This window comes from Tachyglossus aculeatus, chromosome 16, assembly GCF_015852505.1.
Source record: "Tachyglossus aculeatus isolate mTacAcu1 chromosome 16, mTacAcu1.pri, whole genome shotgun sequence".
NCBI lineage: Eukaryota > Metazoa > Chordata > Mammalia > Monotremata > Tachyglossidae > Tachyglossus > Tachyglossus aculeatus.
The window spans coordinates 692,868-710,285 of NC_052081.1; the positions used below are offsets into that span (position 1 = coordinate 692,868).

At 50.1% G+C, this 17,418-nt stretch overlaps 3 protein-coding genes across 3 annotated transcripts; all 3 read right to left on the bottom strand.

The window, feature by feature from the left end:
• Positions 1 to 735: 735 nt before the first annotated feature.
• Positions 736 to 3,135, bottom strand: LOC119938391 (disintegrin and metalloproteinase domain-containing protein 30-like). Its single transcript, XM_038758209.1, has one exon. The coding sequence runs from the start codon at positions 3,133 to 3,135 to the stop codon at positions 898 to 900; it is 2,238 nt and encodes a 745-aa protein (XP_038614137.1). The 3' UTR covers positions 736 to 897.
• A 7,163-nt stretch (positions 3,136 to 10,298) lies between these two features.
• LOC119938479 (disintegrin and metalloproteinase domain-containing protein 30-like) lies at positions 10,299 to 12,564 on the bottom strand. The gene has a single exon (XM_038758316.1). The coding sequence runs from the start codon at positions 12,562 to 12,564 to the stop codon at positions 10,447 to 10,449; it is 2,118 nt and encodes a 705-aa protein (XP_038614244.1). The 3' UTR covers positions 10,299 to 10,446.
• Positions 12,565 to 14,562: 1,998 nt separating this feature from the next.
• On the bottom strand, positions 14,563 to 16,928 carry LOC119938430 (disintegrin and metalloproteinase domain-containing protein 30-like). The gene has a single exon (XM_038758259.1). The coding sequence runs from the start codon at positions 16,920 to 16,922 to the stop codon at positions 14,712 to 14,714; it is 2,211 nt and encodes a 736-aa protein (XP_038614187.1). The 5' UTR covers positions 16,923 to 16,928; the 3' UTR covers positions 14,563 to 14,711.
• Between the last annotated feature and the right edge of the window lie 490 nt (positions 16,929 to 17,418).

Sequence of the window (17,418 nt, forward strand, 5' to 3'; positions counted from 1 at the left end):
CTCCTAGTCCCCGAGGTTTTTATGTTGTAATTGTATGGAAGCTGTCCCCCATAGGATGCTAGACGCCCACACCGAGTCTCCTCTAGAGTGGAGGAGCTGGCAGCACTGCAGTCCACTGGTTTTCTGGCTTCTGACTGCTGCTCATCTCACTCATCCAACCCAGCATTTTTCTTGACTCCATCTGCCTTCTTTGTTCTCTCTCCCCTTCCTCCCTCCCTATTTCCCTCTCTTTACTCTCATCTTCTCTTCTCCTTCATCTCTTACTGTGCCTTGAAACACTGTCCTTTCCATAGCCTCATTGGCTGTCTTCTACCTGAGTCGACAAGGGCCACTTTTCCATTACATCTCAAAGTCCTCCTGCCAAATTTGTTTCCATTTGCTTCGTCCAAAAAAATCCTCCAATTCATCCCAGGATTTAAAAGGTATAGGAGTTGAAGCGGGAAACTTGACTTGCTCTGCTTTTGCAAGTGTCTTCAATCGAATTATTTTGATGGACAGATTTGCACAATGCCCATATGTTTCAAAATTCCTCAACAATTGACAATATTCCCACCAGATGGAGATGCAGAGTTGTATTCTGCCTGAAGGATCCCTAGAAGGTTCTGACAGCAACAGGGATTCTATAGTTAAATCACGGGCTCAGGAACCCCTCATCTCCCTCCCACGTGACACTTGAGGGTGACGGCACTCTAAAAAACTCTACAAATTTCACTCACTTATAAATAGAAATGGAGCTTTATTTTCCAGTTGAGAACATGGCTCCTTAGTGCCCTGAAAACAAAAATCAATGAATATGTTCACCCTGGAAGTAACAGTTTTGCTTTCAGCAAAAGGGCCTCTGGCAGTATCTTTGAAGCTTGCATAGAAAACAAACATCCAGACATTTTTTCCTTATCCCTAATTTTTTGCATCCCTTTTAAATATGGTAAATTTTGGAAATTTGGTAAATTTTGGAAATTTGGTAAATTTTGGAAATTTTATTCTTACTGTCTTTATTTTTGAGAATGATAATTTTTTACATAGTGTTATACACTTCGGGGTGGCCAGGATCAAGGAGGCAACAAAAAGGATGACCCGGAGAATGAAAATGGGCCAAACTTGAAATATCCTTGTAACAATCGGTTTGCCTGGAGGCCCACTGTCAATGCTCCCTCCATCCCCTGGAGTCTCACAGAACGGAGGGGCCCAGCCATATTTGCAGTGGCAGTTTTTCTTGCTGTTACACACCCCTCGATGGTTACACTTTTGAGGTTCGCAGTCATAACTGAGGAGAGACACATCGAGGCAGGTCCTGTTAATGCATATCAGGCCAGGTCCGCAGAAGGTGCCGTCTTCGACGTCCCCGATATCAGGGATTCTCAGTGTGTGCATTGCTTCATGGTAGTCCGTCCCCCAGCACATGGTATTGCCGTCTTTCACATGAGTTTGAATGACTGACGTATGGTCCGGCATAGAAGGAATGGTCTTCACATTGACACACTGCACTCTTCCACACAACATATCACGTGTTGCACATTCTTTATAAAGGTTTTGCTCTAACCCACAGTTCCCAAATCGGTCAACATATCCATTCACCTCCTCATAACACAATAACGGAGCATCCACGGCTTCTTTACCAAAAAGGGCTCTGCACTGCCGAAGGTGGGAACTACAACCCCCACGGTAACAGACGGCGCCGTTACTACAAGGGGTCCCGTCCTGCTTGTACACATCTTCTGGGCACATACTTGAGGTCCCATTACAGAACTCATCGAGGTCACATTCAGTTTGCTTCGGCCTACAGACCGTTGTTGCTGGAACAAATTGGCATCCTTTGCAGCACAGTTCAGAAGTGCACTCCGCCCCGGGGCTCAATGTGCAGTTTGACAGGCAACAGGCATCTTTCTCACACTCCTCCTCTGATCCACAGTCACAGCCTTCTCCCCGGTCCACCACTTTGTTACCACATATCTCTACTACCGAAAACTGCTCTGGAATATTATTGAGACAGGAGGCAAATAACTGGCTTGTGAAGGTGAAAAAACGATTGAAGCTACAGTTACTGAAACCACCACTCCGGACGCCAGTGTTCTCCATAATACATGATGTTCCTTTGCACTGACAATAGCGACCATCGTGGTTCATGCCGCAGCCATGTCCCAATTCGTGAGTGAACCACAGTGCAGGACCAAGCAGCGAGTTGCCTTGCAGACTAGATACAGATGCCATGCGACTTGCATTACAGGCGCCACCGTTACTGGCCAACCCTGTTAAATTGCCAAAAGCCTTGGACACAAACAAATGTGAAAAGTCATGTCGGATACGAGGATATATGTCATTTAGCTGGTAGCGTGAAAAATCATTAAGTAAACGAGCTAACTTTGAATGCTTAGTATTCACTTTGTCACGGTCTGTCCAGACCTCCACGGCTTTCAAAACGATTCGAGCTTTCAGCTCCTGAAAGTGTGAGTCTGCAAAATTCACCAGGACAATGGTGTCCTGGATGACTGCGGATAAGTTGCTTTTCCTGAATTTGTACCTGGCGTTGTCCACCGCCACGGCCAACTCCATGTACTTGGGGTGTATGTAGGAGTCGTGCCAGTCGATCTGACGGGAAGAGGCCGGCGGCCGGAACTGGGCCGCCTGGCGGGCGATCTCCTCGTCGGTGAGGCCGCAGGTCAGGTTGCCCGGCGGCCGGTCGACCAGCCGGGACACCCGGTGCTCGAAGGTGGCGGAGGCCGGCAGGGGCTCCACCTGGTAGAGGCAGCCGTGCAGCTGCAGCATCCCCCAGAGCCCCCGGAAGCAGGTGCTGAAGGTGGCCAGGGAATCCGGGGCGCCCTCCACGGCCCCGCGGTAGTAGCAGTCGTGGGGCACGGGGGGCTGCTCCTCCACCAGCTCGCCCCGGGCCGTGAAGGTGAAGACGGGCAGGCGGCGGGGCAGCAGCAGCTGCTTGGGCCGCAGGTGCAGCACGTGCGTCCGGCCGTCGAGGGGCAGCAGGTAGGACAGCCGGCCGGGCTCCTGGGCCTCCCCGCGGCGGGGGGTCAGCCTCCGGGGGATGACCACTTCGGACCGGGAGAAGCCCCACCCGTCGGGCTCGGGGGCGGCGAGGAGGTAGCCCAGGCCCAGCAGCAGGAGCGCGGGCCCCGACGGCCCCATGGCGCCCCCTTGGCGCCCGCCCCTCCTCCTGGCCGCCGGCAGGGGGCGGGGCGGAGCGGGGCGGGGCGCGTCCGGCGCGCGACCCCGTAGGCTCCGCGCCTCAACCGTCCCTGCGCTTGGAGGGCCCGCGCAGGCGCCCTCTGCCGGCCGTTAGGGGCGCGCTGGAGGGAAAAGGCGGGAAACTTGGGCAAAGGGGCCGATGACGAGAGGCGCGGGGGGAGGGGAAAAGAGGACGAAGGGTGCGGGAGGGAAGGAGACCCCAACATTCGGTCTCCTTACCCAAACTACCAGCTCTTGACGCACAATTCAATCACCTTGCCCCCTCCTACCTCACCTCGCTGGTCTCCTATTACAACCCAGCCGTTACACTTACAGCCTCAAATCAATCAATCAATCGTATTTATCGAGCGCTTACTGTGTGCAGAGCACTGTACTAAGCGCTTGGGAAGTACAAGTTGGCAACATCTAGAGACAGTCCCTACCCAACAGTGGGCTCACAGTCTAATGCCAACCTACTCACTGAAACTCGATCTCGTCTATCTCGCTGCTGCCAGTTGCCCATGTCCTGCCTCTGGCCTGGGATACCCTCCCCCCTTCCTATCTGACAGACAGCTACTCTCCCCAACTTCAATGCTTATTGAAGGCTCATCTCCTCCAAGAGGCCTTTTCCGACTAAACCCCCATTTCGTTCTGGGTCACCCTTGCCCTAGGATTTGGACTCTTTATTCAGCCCCACAGTACTTATGTACGTATTCGTCATTGTACACAACCACGCCACTGTGCGGGACCCCTAGCTCTCCTGCCTCTTCATCATCATCATCATCAATCGTATTTATTGAGCGCTTACTGTGTGCAGAGCACTGTACTAAGCGCTTGGGAAGTACAAGTTGGCAACATATAGAGACAGTCCCTACCCAACAGTGGGCTCACAGTCTCCAAGGCCCGTAAGGCTAAGATGACCCCGGTTTGACCAATTCCATTGGCAGTCATTCCCGGCGTAACAAACCGCCCTAGAGAAGCACTGGGATTGACCAGTCACGGTCCAAGTGCCCATCGGGTGCGTGTGAGGCCACTCCAACCTGCTGGGGTTGGTTCACGGGATGCCAATGTTTAGGCGGCTCATCCACCATCAGCCCGTTTAGTTGCAGGCTACAGGGAAGCTTAGTTTATTCATTCATTCAATCATATTTATTGAGTGCTTACTGTGTGCAGAGCACTGTACTAAGCGCTTGGAGTTTAATCAATCCCCTTGTCATTTCGGGGTGAGCACGGGGGCTGCTCAGATCTGTAGGAGGCTGTGCAACAGCCCTGCTCATCTTCTTTGCCCACATAACCAATATTCTGGATTGCCTTCTTGTGTAAGGCTTTCACAGAGTAGGACTGGTGATGGTCCATGGTCAAGAGGGCACATCCTTGAGTTGTTTTCCAGGAGCAAGCCTGGGGCACTCTAAGCCATCCACACTCTATTACCCAGCTACCCTGTGACTCTCAGAATGTGCCGGAGGATGGTTAGTCATTCAGTTAGTCAATCATATTTACTGGGTGCTTACTGTGTGCAGAGCACTGTACCAAGTTCTTGAGAGAGTACAATATAACAATAAACAGACACATTCCCTGCCCACAACAGGCCTACAGACAAGAGGATTGGTTGGGCAAAAGAGGGTAGCCTGGGGCTGGGAGCTAGAATTCCTCCGAGTGCTTTCTTCAGTCAACCAATCCATCAGTGGTATTTGCTGATCGCTTACTATGTGCAGAGCACCGTTCTAAACTTTTGGGAGAGAATTAAACAACAGAATCAGCAGGCACAATCCCTGTCCATAATGAGTTCACAGTCGAAAGGGGAAGACAGACTTCAATGTGAATAAAATATGAGTATTCTTCTGTAGTAGATACCAATTTGCCCTCTTCCAGTGCATACCCTACTGTTGAGTTTCAATGCCCCTGGGAGTTCATTGAAAAATTAATGGGGCATGACCAGAAGAATAGTCCAATGCCAAAGTAGAGAAGAATCTAACTGGTCCCCCAAAACATCCTTAATGCAACGTGAACAATGTCCAGACATGTGAAAGAAGTGAAAAGAGTCATAAACAACATCCACTCTGCAACCTAGAGTGGCAGTTGACTAGCAACGGTAATAATATTCATTAAGCACCTATTGTGTACCACGCATTTTACCAATTGCTGGGGGAAAAAAAAGCAGCCAGATGAGAATTAGGCACAATTCCTAGATCCCAAGGGCCTCGCAATTGAAGACTCATGGGAGATTGGGGTGGGGGAAGAGTGGGAAGAAAACTGACAACAGACACAAGGAAAGATGAAACAATTAAAACACAAAAACATAAAAAAAGGAGGACAATGGAAAAATAACTGTGGTATTTGTTAAGTGCTTACTATGTGCCAAGTCCTGGACTAAGTACTTCTGTGGTAGATACACTATAATCAGGTACCACATTGGGCTCGTAGCCTATGTAGAGGGGACAACAGGCATTGAATCCCCATTTTGCAGTTGAGGGAACTGAGACACAGGGACGTGAAGTGTTTTGCCCAAAGTCATGCAGCAGTTGGGATTAGATCCCAGATCTTCTGACTCCCAGGCCGGGGTTCATTTCACTAGGTCACACTGCTTCGGTGATAAATACAAAAGCAATAGTGATTTATAAGGCTATAGACCATAACGTTCCTGTGTGCAGAGATCATATCTACAAGCTCTATTCCCCTTTATGGAAACCATGTTGCTTCTCTGCTATAACATTCTCTTTTTCTAAACACTCATGCACATTTAATTATTGATTCTTTGAACTGGTTACTTCCTAGTCCTTCATTCTCAAGAATATCTCTGGAATATTTTCATAAATGAGAAGCAGCGTGGAGTAATGGATAGACCACGGGCCTGGGAGTAAGAAGGACCTGGGTTCTAATCCTGGCTGCATCACATATCTGTTGTGTGAACTTGGGTAAGTCCCTCTACTTCTCTAGGCCTCAGTTACCTCATCTGTAAAATGAGGATTAAGAGTGTGTGCCTCATATGGGTCAGGGACTGTGTCAATCAATCAATCAATCAATCGTATTTATTGAGCACTTACTGTGTGCAGAGCACTGTACTAAGCGCTTGGGAAGTACAAGTTGGCAACATATAGAGACAGTCCCTACCCAACAGTGGGCTCACAGTCTAGAAGTGGGAGACAGAGAACAAAACCAAACATATTAACAAAATAAAATAAATAGAATAGATACGTACATGTAAAATAAATAGAGCAATAAATATGTACAAACATATATACATATATACAGGTGCTGTGGATGTCCAATCTGATTAGCTTGTATCTACCCCAGTGCTTGGAATAGTACTTGGCACACAGTATTCATTCATTCATTGAATCATATTTATTGAGCGCTTACTGTGTGCAGAGCACTGTACTAAGCACTTGGGAAGTACAGGTTGGTAACATATAGAGATGGTCCCTACCCAATAGTGGGCTCACAGTCGAGAAGGGGGAGACAGACAACAAAACAACACATATCAACAAAATAAAATAAATAGAATAGTAAATATGTACAAGTAAAATAAATAGAGTAATAAATCTGTACAAACATATATACAGATGCTGCGGGAAGGGGAAGGAGGTAGGGTGGGAGAGATGGGGAGGGGGAGGAGGGGGAGAGGAAGGAGGGGGCTCAGTCTGGGAAGGCCTCCTGGAGGAGGTGAGCTCTCAGTAATAATAATAATAATGATAGCATTTATTAAGCACTTACTATGTGCAAAGCACTGTTCTAAGCGCTGGAGAGGTTACAAAGTGATCAGGTTGTCCCACGGGGGGCTCACAGTCTTAATCCCCATTTTACAGATGAGGGTACTGAGGTACAGAGAAGTTAAATGACTTGCCCAAAGTCACACAGCTGGCAATTGGCAGAGCCGGGATTTGAACCCATTACCTCTGACTCCAGAGCCCGGGCTCTTTCCACTGAGCCATGAAGTGTTTACTTAAAAGTGTTTAAAAAGTACAATAATAATAAGGGTAATAATAATCTATCCCAGTACCCCAGTACTTAGAATAGTGCAATATTATATTATTATTATTGTACTTTTAAAGTACTTCCTATGTGCCAAGCACTAATTATTATTTTTATTAATAAATTCAAGTGATCATCTTTCTTTGATAACTCTAATAATAATAATGATAACTGCGGTATTTGTTGAGCACTTACTATGTGCCAGGCTCTGTACTAAACACCGGTGTGGATACAAGCAAATTCGGTCAGACACAGTCCCTGTCCCACATGGGGTTCACAGTCTCAATCCCCATTTTACAGATGAGGTAGCTGAGGCACAGAGAATAATAATAATGATGGCATTTATTAAGTGCTTACTATGTGCAAAGCACTGTTCTAAGCTCTGAAGAAGTGTAGTGACTTGCCCAAGGTCACACAGCAGACATGTGGCAGAGCCGGGATTAAAACCCATGACTTTCTGACTCTCAGGCCCGTGTTCTATACACTATGCCATGCTCTTGAATTAACAGTTTCAGGAAAAGTTCTTATCCTATCCAAAGGTCTTAGCTAGATTTATTAGTCAACAGATCCATTAGAATAATGACCTGATGACCTGGCCATGTACTTCACTGAGAAAATTGGAAGATCAGGTGTGATCTTTCTAGAATCTTCCCTGGTCCTCTACAGGTCTCTCCCTGATGTCAACAGAGCCATGAGAATATCTGAATAGCACACAGAAAATGCTGAACTCATGCTCAGCAAGAGTGCCTCGACTCTGCTCTCTCGTTCACCCCTCACATCCAATCCGTCACCAAAACCTGCTGGCCTCACCTCTGCAACATCGCCAAGATCCGCCCATTCTTCTCCATCCAAACCGCTACCCTGCTGGTTTAATCTCTCATCCTATCCCGACTGGATTACCGCATCAGCCTCCTCTCTGATCTCCCATCCTCCTGTCTCTCCCCACTTCAGTCTATACTTCACGCTGCTGCCCGGATCATCCTTGTGCAGAAACGCTCTGGGCATGTTACTCCCCTCCTCAAAAATCTCCAGTGGCTACCAGTCAACCTACGCATCAGGCAGAAACTCCTCATTCTCGGTTTCAAGGCTGTCCATCACCTCGCCCCCTCCTACCTCTCCTCCCTTCTTTCCTTCTACAGCCCAGCCCACACCCTCCACTCCTCTGCCGCCAACCTCCTCACTGTGCCTCGTTCTCACCTGTCAATCAATCAATCAATCGTATTTATTGAGCGCTTACTATGTGCAGAGCACTGTACTAAGCGCTTGGGAAGTACAAATTGGCAACATACAGAGACAGTCCCTACCCAACAGTGGGCTCACAGTCTAAAAGGGGGAGACAGAGAACAAAACCAAACATACTAACAAAATAAAATAAATAGAATAGATATGTACAAGTAAAATAAATAAATAAATAGAGTAATAAATATGTACAAACATATGTACATATATACAGGTGCTGTGGGGAAGGGAAGGAGGTAAGATGGGGGGATGGAGAGGGGGACGAGGGGGAGAGGAAGGAAGGGAGGGGTCGCTGTCGACTCCTGGCCCATGTCCTCCCCCTGGCCCAGAATGCCCTCCCTCTGCACCTCCGCCAAGCTAGCTCTCTTCCTCCCTTCAAAGCCCTACTGAGAGCTCACCTCCTCCAGGAGGCCTTCCCAGACTGAACCCCTTCCTTCCTCTCTTCCTCCCCCTCCCCCCCGGCCCTACCTCCTTCCCCTCCCCACAGCAGCTGTATGTTTGTACAGATTACTGTATTTATTTTGCTTATACATATTTACTATTCTATTTATTTTGTTAATGATGTGCATCTAGCTCTACTTCTATTTATTCTGATGACTTGACACCTGTCCACATGTTTTGTTTTGTTGTCTGTCTCCCTCTTCTAGACTGTGAGCCCGTTGTTGGGTAGGGACCATCTCTATATGTTGCCAATTTGTACTTCCCAATGCTTAGTACAGTGCTCTGCAAACAGCAATTGCTCAATAAATACAACTGAATGAATGAATGAATGAATGAGTAAATACGACTGATTGATTGAAGGTGGATGCTTCACCCCATAGGACGCCAGAAGCGCACATGGACTTTCTGCTAGAATGGGAGGAGCTGGCAGCTCTGCCATCCACTGGTTTTCTTCCTTTACACTGTTGCCCCCTCACTCTTCTAACCCAGCATTTTTCTTGACCCCTTTTCCCTTTTTTGGTCTCTTTCCCCTTCTTCCCTCGTCATTTCTCTGTCTTTATTCTCATCTTCTATCCTCCTTCATCTCTTCTTTTGCCTCGAAACACTGTCCTTTCCCAGTCCTATTGGCTGTTTCCTGCCTGAGTCTGCGGGGCTGACTTTTCCATTAAACCTCAAAGTCCTCCTGACAAATTTGCTCCCATTTGCTTCACCCAGAAAAGTCCCATTTTTACCCCTGGATTCAAAAGGATTAGGAGTCAAACTTGCTCTGTTTTTGCAAGTGTTTGCAGTCCAGTTCTTTTGATGGGCAGATTTGCATGATGCCCATGTTTCACAGTTCCTGAACAATTGACAATATTCCCATCTACTGGAGTTGCAGAGAGCTGCATTCTGCCTGAAGGATCTTTGGAAGTTTCTGTTAGCAACAGGGATTCTATAGTTAAATCACAGGCTCAGGAGCCAGTCAGGTCACTAAGAGCGACAGCGACACTAATGAACTCTACAAATGGCACTTAGTTATAAATCAAAATGGAATTTTATTTTCCAGTTGAAATCATGGCTCTGTAGAGTCCTGAGAACAAAAATCAATTGCAACGTTCACCCTGGAAGTATGTTTTGCTTCAGCAAAAAAGGCCTCTTTAGAGCCTCGCATAGAGAACAGGCAATTTTTCCCTATCTGTAATTTTGTGGTTCCTCTCAGGGTCACTCGTGGAGAGTTTCCAATACTTTACCAAGTCTCGACTATGCGAGGGAGAGTCAAGCAGAGGCATTTCCATTCCATTCTTAGCTTGGGCAGTGACTGGTGAATGGAAGGCAGTCTGCTACAAGTTAAAACTCACCTGTGCTGGGGAGCAGCGGCATGGGAGAGAGTCGAGGGCAGAGACTTAAGTTTATTGCGCAGAAGATGGCAATGGTAAACCACTTCTGCATTTTTTACTAAGAAAACTCTACGGATCCACTACCAGAACGACTGCAGATGGAGGTGGGGCCTTCTGGAAGAGATGTGTCCATGGTGTCGCTATGGGTCGGAGACGACGGTACAAGACAAGATAGTTTTGTGGATCCCTCGTTATTTGGGTCATTTTTTTCCCCTCTATTCTTTATTTTGGACAGTGACAATTCTTAAGAAAATGATATACGCATGAAGGGTACGAGGATCAATGTGGCAACAAAAAAAATGGTCCGGAGAATGAAAATGGGCCAAACTTGAAATGTCCTTGCAACAACCGTTTTGCCTGCAGGGCCGCTGTCAACGCTCCCCCCGTCCCCAGGAGTCTCACAGAATGGAGGGGCCCAGCCATAATCGCAGTGGCAGTTTCTCTTGTTGTTGCATACCCCTTTTTGGTTACACTTTTGAGGTTCGCAGTCATAATTGAGGAGAGACACGTTGAGGCAGGTCCGGTTAATGCATATCAAGCCAGTGCCGCAGAAGGTCCCATCTTTAACGTCCCCGATATCAGGGATTTTCAGTGTGTGCATTGCTGCGTGGTAGTCAGTCCCCCAGCACATGGTATTGTTGGCTTTCACATGAGTTTGAATGACTGATGTATGGTCTGGCATAGAAGGAATGGTCTTCACGTTGACACACTGCACTCTTCCACACAATTCATCACGTGCCAAACACTCTCTGTAAAGGTTTCCCTCTAAACCACAGTTCCCAAATCGGTCCATGTACCCATTCACCTCCTTATAACACAATAACGGAGCATTCATGGCATCTTTACCAAAAAGGACTCTGCACTGCTGAAGGTGGGAATGGCAATTGCCATGGTAACAGACGGCGCCGTCACTACACGGGGTCCCATCCTGCTTGTACACATCTTCTGGGCACATATTTGAGGTCCCATTACAGAACTCATCGAGATCACATTCACTTTGCTTCGCCCTACAGACCTTTTTGGCTGGAACCAACTGGCACCTTTTGCAGCACAGTCCAGAAGTACACTCTGTCCCGGGGCTCAACGTGCAGTTTGACAGGCAACAGCCATCTTTCTTACACTCACTCGCTGATCCACAGTCACATTCCTCCCCCACTTCCACCACTTCGTTACCACATTTCTCTACTACAAATAACTGTTCTGGTATATTATTGAGACAGGTGGCAAACAGGTTTGTGAAGTAGAAATATTCAACAAAACTGCAATTACTAAAACCACCGAGAAAGACCCCCCCAGACCCCATGACACATGTTGATCCTTTGCAAGTACAGTACTCTTCATCATGGTTCATGCCACAGGCGTGCCCCAGTTCGTGGGTGAACCACAGTGCAGGATCAAACATAGATTTCCCTGGCAGACTGGATACGGATGCCCCTAGCCTCGTATTACACATGCTACCAACATAGGCCTTTCCCATGGCATCAGGAAAAGTTTTCGACACAAACAAATGGGTAAAATCTTGTTGGACTCGAGGATATATGTTATCATTCTGGTAAGCTGAAAATTCAGCAAGTACTTGAAATATTTTTGAATGCTTAGTATTCACTTTGTCATGGTCTGTCCAGATCTCCAGGGCTTTCAAGAACACACGAGCTTTCAGTCCCTGAAAATGTGAATCTGCAAAATTCACCAAGAAAATGGCATCCTGAATGACTGCGGAAATATTGTTTTTCCTGAATCTGTACCTGGCGTTGTCCACCACCACGACCAGCTCCACGTACTTGGGGTGTATGTAGGAGTCGTGCCAGTCAATCGGACGGGAAGAGGCCGGCAGCCGGAACTGGGCCGCCTGGCGGGCGATCTCCTCGTCGGTGAGGCCGCAGGTCAGGTTGCCCGGCGGCCGGTCGACCAGCCGGGACACCCGGTGCTCGAAGGTGGCGGAGGCCGGCAGGGGCTCCACCTGGTAGAGGCGGCCGTGCAGCCGCAGCATCCCCCAGAGCCCCCGGAAGCAGGTGCTGAAGGTGGCCAGGGAGTCCGGGGCGCCCTCCACGGCCCCGCGGTAGTAGCAGTCGTGGGGCACGGGGGGCTGCTCCTCCACCAGCTCGCCCCGGGCCGTGAAGGTGAAGACGGGCAGGCGGTGGGGCAGCAGCAGCTGCTTGGGCCGCAGGTGCAGCACGTGCGTCCGGCCGTCGAGGGGCAGCAGGTAGGACAGCCGGCCGGGCTCCTGGGCCTCCCCGCGGCGGGGGGTCAGCCTCCGGGGGATGACCACTTCGGACCGGGAGAAGCCCCACCCGTCGGGCTCGGGGGCGGCGAGGAGGCAGCCCAGGCCCAGCAGCAGGAGCGCGGGCCCCGACGGCCCCATGGCGTCCCCTTGGCGCCCGCCCCTCCTCCTGGCCGCCGGCAGGGGGCAGGGCAAGCCCGCCCCCCTGCAGGCCCTGCCGTTCAACGGTCCCTTCGCTTGGCGGGCCCGCACGTGCGCCCTCTGCCGGCCGCTTAGTTCTCCTCCCCCTTCCCCCCCAACCCGACCCCGGCGGTACAAGCCGGAAGAGACTGGTGAAGGGCGGCCGCCGCCAGGCTGAGGGGGAGGAAGGAGGAAGGGTTGGACGAGTTGAAGGGGAGAAGGACGGAGGAGGAGGAGGAGGAGGTGGCGGGAAAGGAGGACGAGGCAACCGGGAGGGCAGGGAGACCCAAGCTTTTGGTCTCTATGGCGTCCCCAATCGACGCCCTCAACGCCACCCTCTTCCTTCCCTCATTCAGTCGTATTTACTGAGCGCTTACTGTGTGCAGGGCACTGTACTAAGCGCCAGGGAGAGCTCAATACAAGAATAAACAAACATGTGCCCTTCCCACAACGAGCTTACAGTCTAGAGGGAACTAGACTCAACTCACCTCATTCACTCTCCGGTTCCTCGGCCCATCTCGCACCATACCCCTCATCCCTGAACCGCCTCCATATTCTGCCTCCTCCGCTCCTGGGTTCATTCAGTCGTATTTATTGAGCGCTTACTGTGTGCAGAGTATTGTACTGACCGCTTGGAAAGTACATTCAATCCCTGAACCGCCTCCGTATTCTGCCTCCTCCGCTCCTGGGTTCATTCATTCATTCAGTCATATTTATTGAGCGCTTACTGTGTGCAGAGTATTGTACTGACCGCTTGGAAAGTACATTCAATCCCTGAACTGCCTCCATATTCTGCCTCCTCCGCTCCTGGGTTCATCCATTCATTCAGTCGTATTTATTTAGCGCTTACTGTGTGCAGAGTATTGTACTGACCGCTTGGACAGTACGATACAGAAATAAAGAGAGACAATCTGCCCACAACGGGCTCACAGTCTAGAGGGAGGGAGACAGACATCAATACAAGTAAACGGACATCAATATAGATACATAGGATTACAGATATATACTTATATACATAAGTGCTGCGGGTTGGGGAGAGGGGAGCAAGAGCAAAGGGGGCAAGTCTCGGTGATGCGGGAGGGAGAGGAAACTGAGGAAAAGGAGGTTTAGTTTAGGTCTCTTGGAGGAAATGTGCCTTCAGTAGGGCTTTGAAGGGGGGAAGAGCGATTGAGCGTGTGAAAGCCAACGGTGAAGCATTTCTTTTGGATGTGGAGGTAGATGGGCAACCACTGGAGGTTCTTGAGGAGTGGGGAAACGTGGCCTGAACATTTCTGTAAAAAAAAAATGATCTGGACAGTAGAATGCAGTATGGACTGGAGTGAGGAGAGGCAGAAAGCAGGGAGGTCAGCAAGGAGGCTGATAGATTAATCAAGGTAACCTGAAGAGGACAGCGTCGGTGAAGCATTCTTCTTGGCATCATTTACCTCCTTCGGTCTTTTTCCCTGCCTTCCTTCCTCCCTTCTTATTGCCTTCTCCTGGCTCCCCTCCTCTCTCTGTCCTCCTTCGCCTCTTCCGTCACCTTGAAACCTTGTCCTTTACACAGGCCGGTTGTGTGGTTCCTGCCTGGGTCTACAGGGACCCCTTTTCCATTAACCCTTTGAGGCCCACCTGAAAAATTTCCCCCCATTTGTTTCTCCCAGAAGAGCCCCCGATTTGCCCCTGAATTCAAAACAAACGGAAGTCAGAGTAGGGGCTTTGACTTTACATTTACAAATGTGTGTGGTCAAATAGTTGTGGTGGACAGGTTAGTACATGGCCTCCCAGTTTCAGAGTTCCTCACCTAAGGACAACACTCTTGCCTGCTGGAGATGCCAAGCTATGCCTTCTGCCTGAAGGATCGTTGGAAAGTTCTGTCAGCAACAAGGATTCTATAGTTAAATCACAGAAGCCACTCAACTCCCTCCCACGTGAAAATTGGGAGCTACAGCACACTTAAGGGGCTCAACATATTTCACTCAATCACTACGAAAAATTTACTTTCACTTTCTGAGAGAACCATGAGGCACAGCTTTTAAAAATTCTACAGATTAAACTCTCAATATGATTGTCACAGAAGTAATATTGGCTTGTTGCAGCATCTCCATTAGCTTACTAGGGAAAACAAACATTTACCTGAAAAATGTTACCCTTTCCCTAAATTTCCTAGAGAACTTTGATTGCAGCCTTTTCTTGGATTTCTTTTCCATTTCTTTTAAAGGTGCTTTCTCTTCAGTTTTCATCAACTTCGTCGATGCCAGAATCAAAGAGGCAACAAAAACAATGATCCGGAGAATGCAAATGGGCCAAACTTGAAACGTTGTTGCAGCAACTGGTTTACCTGGAGGGCCGCTGTCAATGCTCCCCCCGTCCCCAGGGGTCTCACAGAATGGAGGGGCCCAGCCATAATCGCAGTGGCAGTTTCTCTTGTTGTTGCACACCCCTCGATGGTTACACTTTTCAGGTTCACAGTCATAATTCAGGAGGGACACATTGAGGCAGGTCCTGTTAATGCATATCAAGCCAAGGCCGCAGAAGCTGCCGTCTTTGACATCCCCAATGTCAGCGATTTTCATCGTGTGCATTGATACATGGTAGTCTGTCCCCCAGCACATGGTATTGCTAGCTTTCGCATGAGACTGAATGACTGATGTGTGGTCTGGCATTGAAGGAATCATCTTCACATTGACGCACTGCACTCTTCCACACAACATATCACGTACTGCACATTTTTTATAAAGGTTTTGCTCTAACCCACAGTTCCCAAATCGGTCAACATATCCATTCACCTCCTCATAACACAGTAATGGAGCATCCACGGCTTCTTTACCAAAAAGGGCTCTGCACTGCCGAAGGTGGGAACGACAACCGCCATGGTAACAGATGGCACCGCCACTACACGGGGTCCCATCCTGCTTGTACACATCTTCTGGGCACACACTTGAGGTCCCATTGCAGAACTCGTCGAGATCACATTCACTTTGCCTTGGCCTACAGACCTTTCTGGCTGGAACAAATTGGCATCCTTTGCAGCACAGTCCAGAAGCACACTCTGCATCAGGGCTCAACCTGCAGTTTGACAGGCAACAAGCGTCTTTCTCACACTCCCTCTCTGATCCACAGTCACATTCCTCTCCCCATTCCACCACTTTGTTACCACATGTCTTTACTACCAGAAACTGTCCTGGAATATTATTGAGACAGGAGGCAAACCGGCTTGTGAAGAAAAAATCAGCGAAACTGCAATTACTAAAACCACCAAGACGGAGGCCAGCAGATTTCATGATACACGTTAATCCTTTGCATGTACAATACTCGTCATCATGGGCCATGCCACAGCCGTGTCCCAATTCATGGGTGAACCACAGTGAAGGCTCAAACAGGAATTTGCCCGGCAGACTGGATATGGATCCCATCCATTTTGCATCACAGACACTGCTACGATAAGCCCACCCCAAAGCATCGGGAAAAATCTTCAACACAAACAAATGTGCAAGGTCTTGTTGGACACGGGGATATATGTTATTTTCCTGGTAAGGTAAAAATTCTTCAAGTATTCGCAATAACTCTGGATGCCTCACATTCACTTTGTCACGGTCTGTCCAGACCTCCAGGGCTTTCAAAAAGATTCGAGCTTTCAGCTCCTGAAAGTGTGAGTCTGCAAAATTCACCAGGATAATTGTGTCCCGGATGACTGCGGATAAATTGCTTTTCCTGAATCTGTACCTGGTGTTGTCCACCGCCACGGCCAGCTCCACGTACTTGGAGTGTATGTAGGAGTCGTGCCAGTCGACCCGTCGGAAGGGGGCCGGCGGCCGGAACCGGGTCGCCTGGCGGGCGATCTCCTTGTCGGTGAGGCCGCAGGTCAGGTTGCTCAGCGGCCGGTCGACCAGCCGGGACACCCGGTGCTCGAAGGTGGCGGAGGCCGGCAGGGGCTCCACCTGGTAGAGGCGGCCGTGCAGCCGCAGCATCCCCCAGAGACCCCGGAAGCAGGTGCTGAAGGTGGCCAGGGAGTCCGGGGCGCCCTCCACGGCCCCGCGGTAGTAGCAGTCGTGGGGCACGGGGGGCTGCTCCTCCACCAGCTCGCCCCGGGCCGTGAAGGTGAAGACGGGCAGGCGGCGGGGCAGCAGCAGCTGCTTGGGCCGCAGGTGCAGCACGTGCCTCCGGCCGTCGAGGGGCAGCAGGTAGGTCAGCCGGCCGGGCTCCTGGGCCTCCCCGAGGCGGGGGGTCAGCCTCCGGGGGATGACCACTTCGGACCAGGAGAAGCCCCACGGGTCGGGCTCGGGGGCGGCGAGGAGGTAGCCCAGGCCCAGCAGCAGGAGCGCGGGCCCCGACGGCCGCATGGCGCCCGGCCCCGGCCCTCCTCCTCCTCCTCCTGGCCGCCGGCAGGGGGCGGGGCGGGGCCGGCGCGCAACCCCTTAGGCTCCGCCCCTCAACCGTCCCTGCATCAGGTGGGCCCAAGCATGTGACCTTTGCTGGCCGTTAGGCGCGTGCGCGTGGGCAGGAAAGGGCGGGAAAGGGCGGGAAAGGGCGGGAAAGTTGGGCAAAGGGGCCGATGGTGTGAGGCGAAGGGGGAGGCGTCCGGACGGACAAAGGAGTTGGTTTGGTTTCCATGCCCAGACTCCCTGCAATGTCCTGTGCCCAGTACAGACCTCCAGTCTCTTGACCCCATCGAATTTCCTCAAATTCGAATTTTTTTTTTGTTGATGGCATTTATGAAGCTCTTACTATGTACAAAGCACTGTTCTAAGCGCTGGGGAGGTGACAAGGGGATCAGGTTGTCCCACGGGGGGGGGGGGGGGCTCACAGTCTTCATCCCCATTTTACAGATGAGGTCAC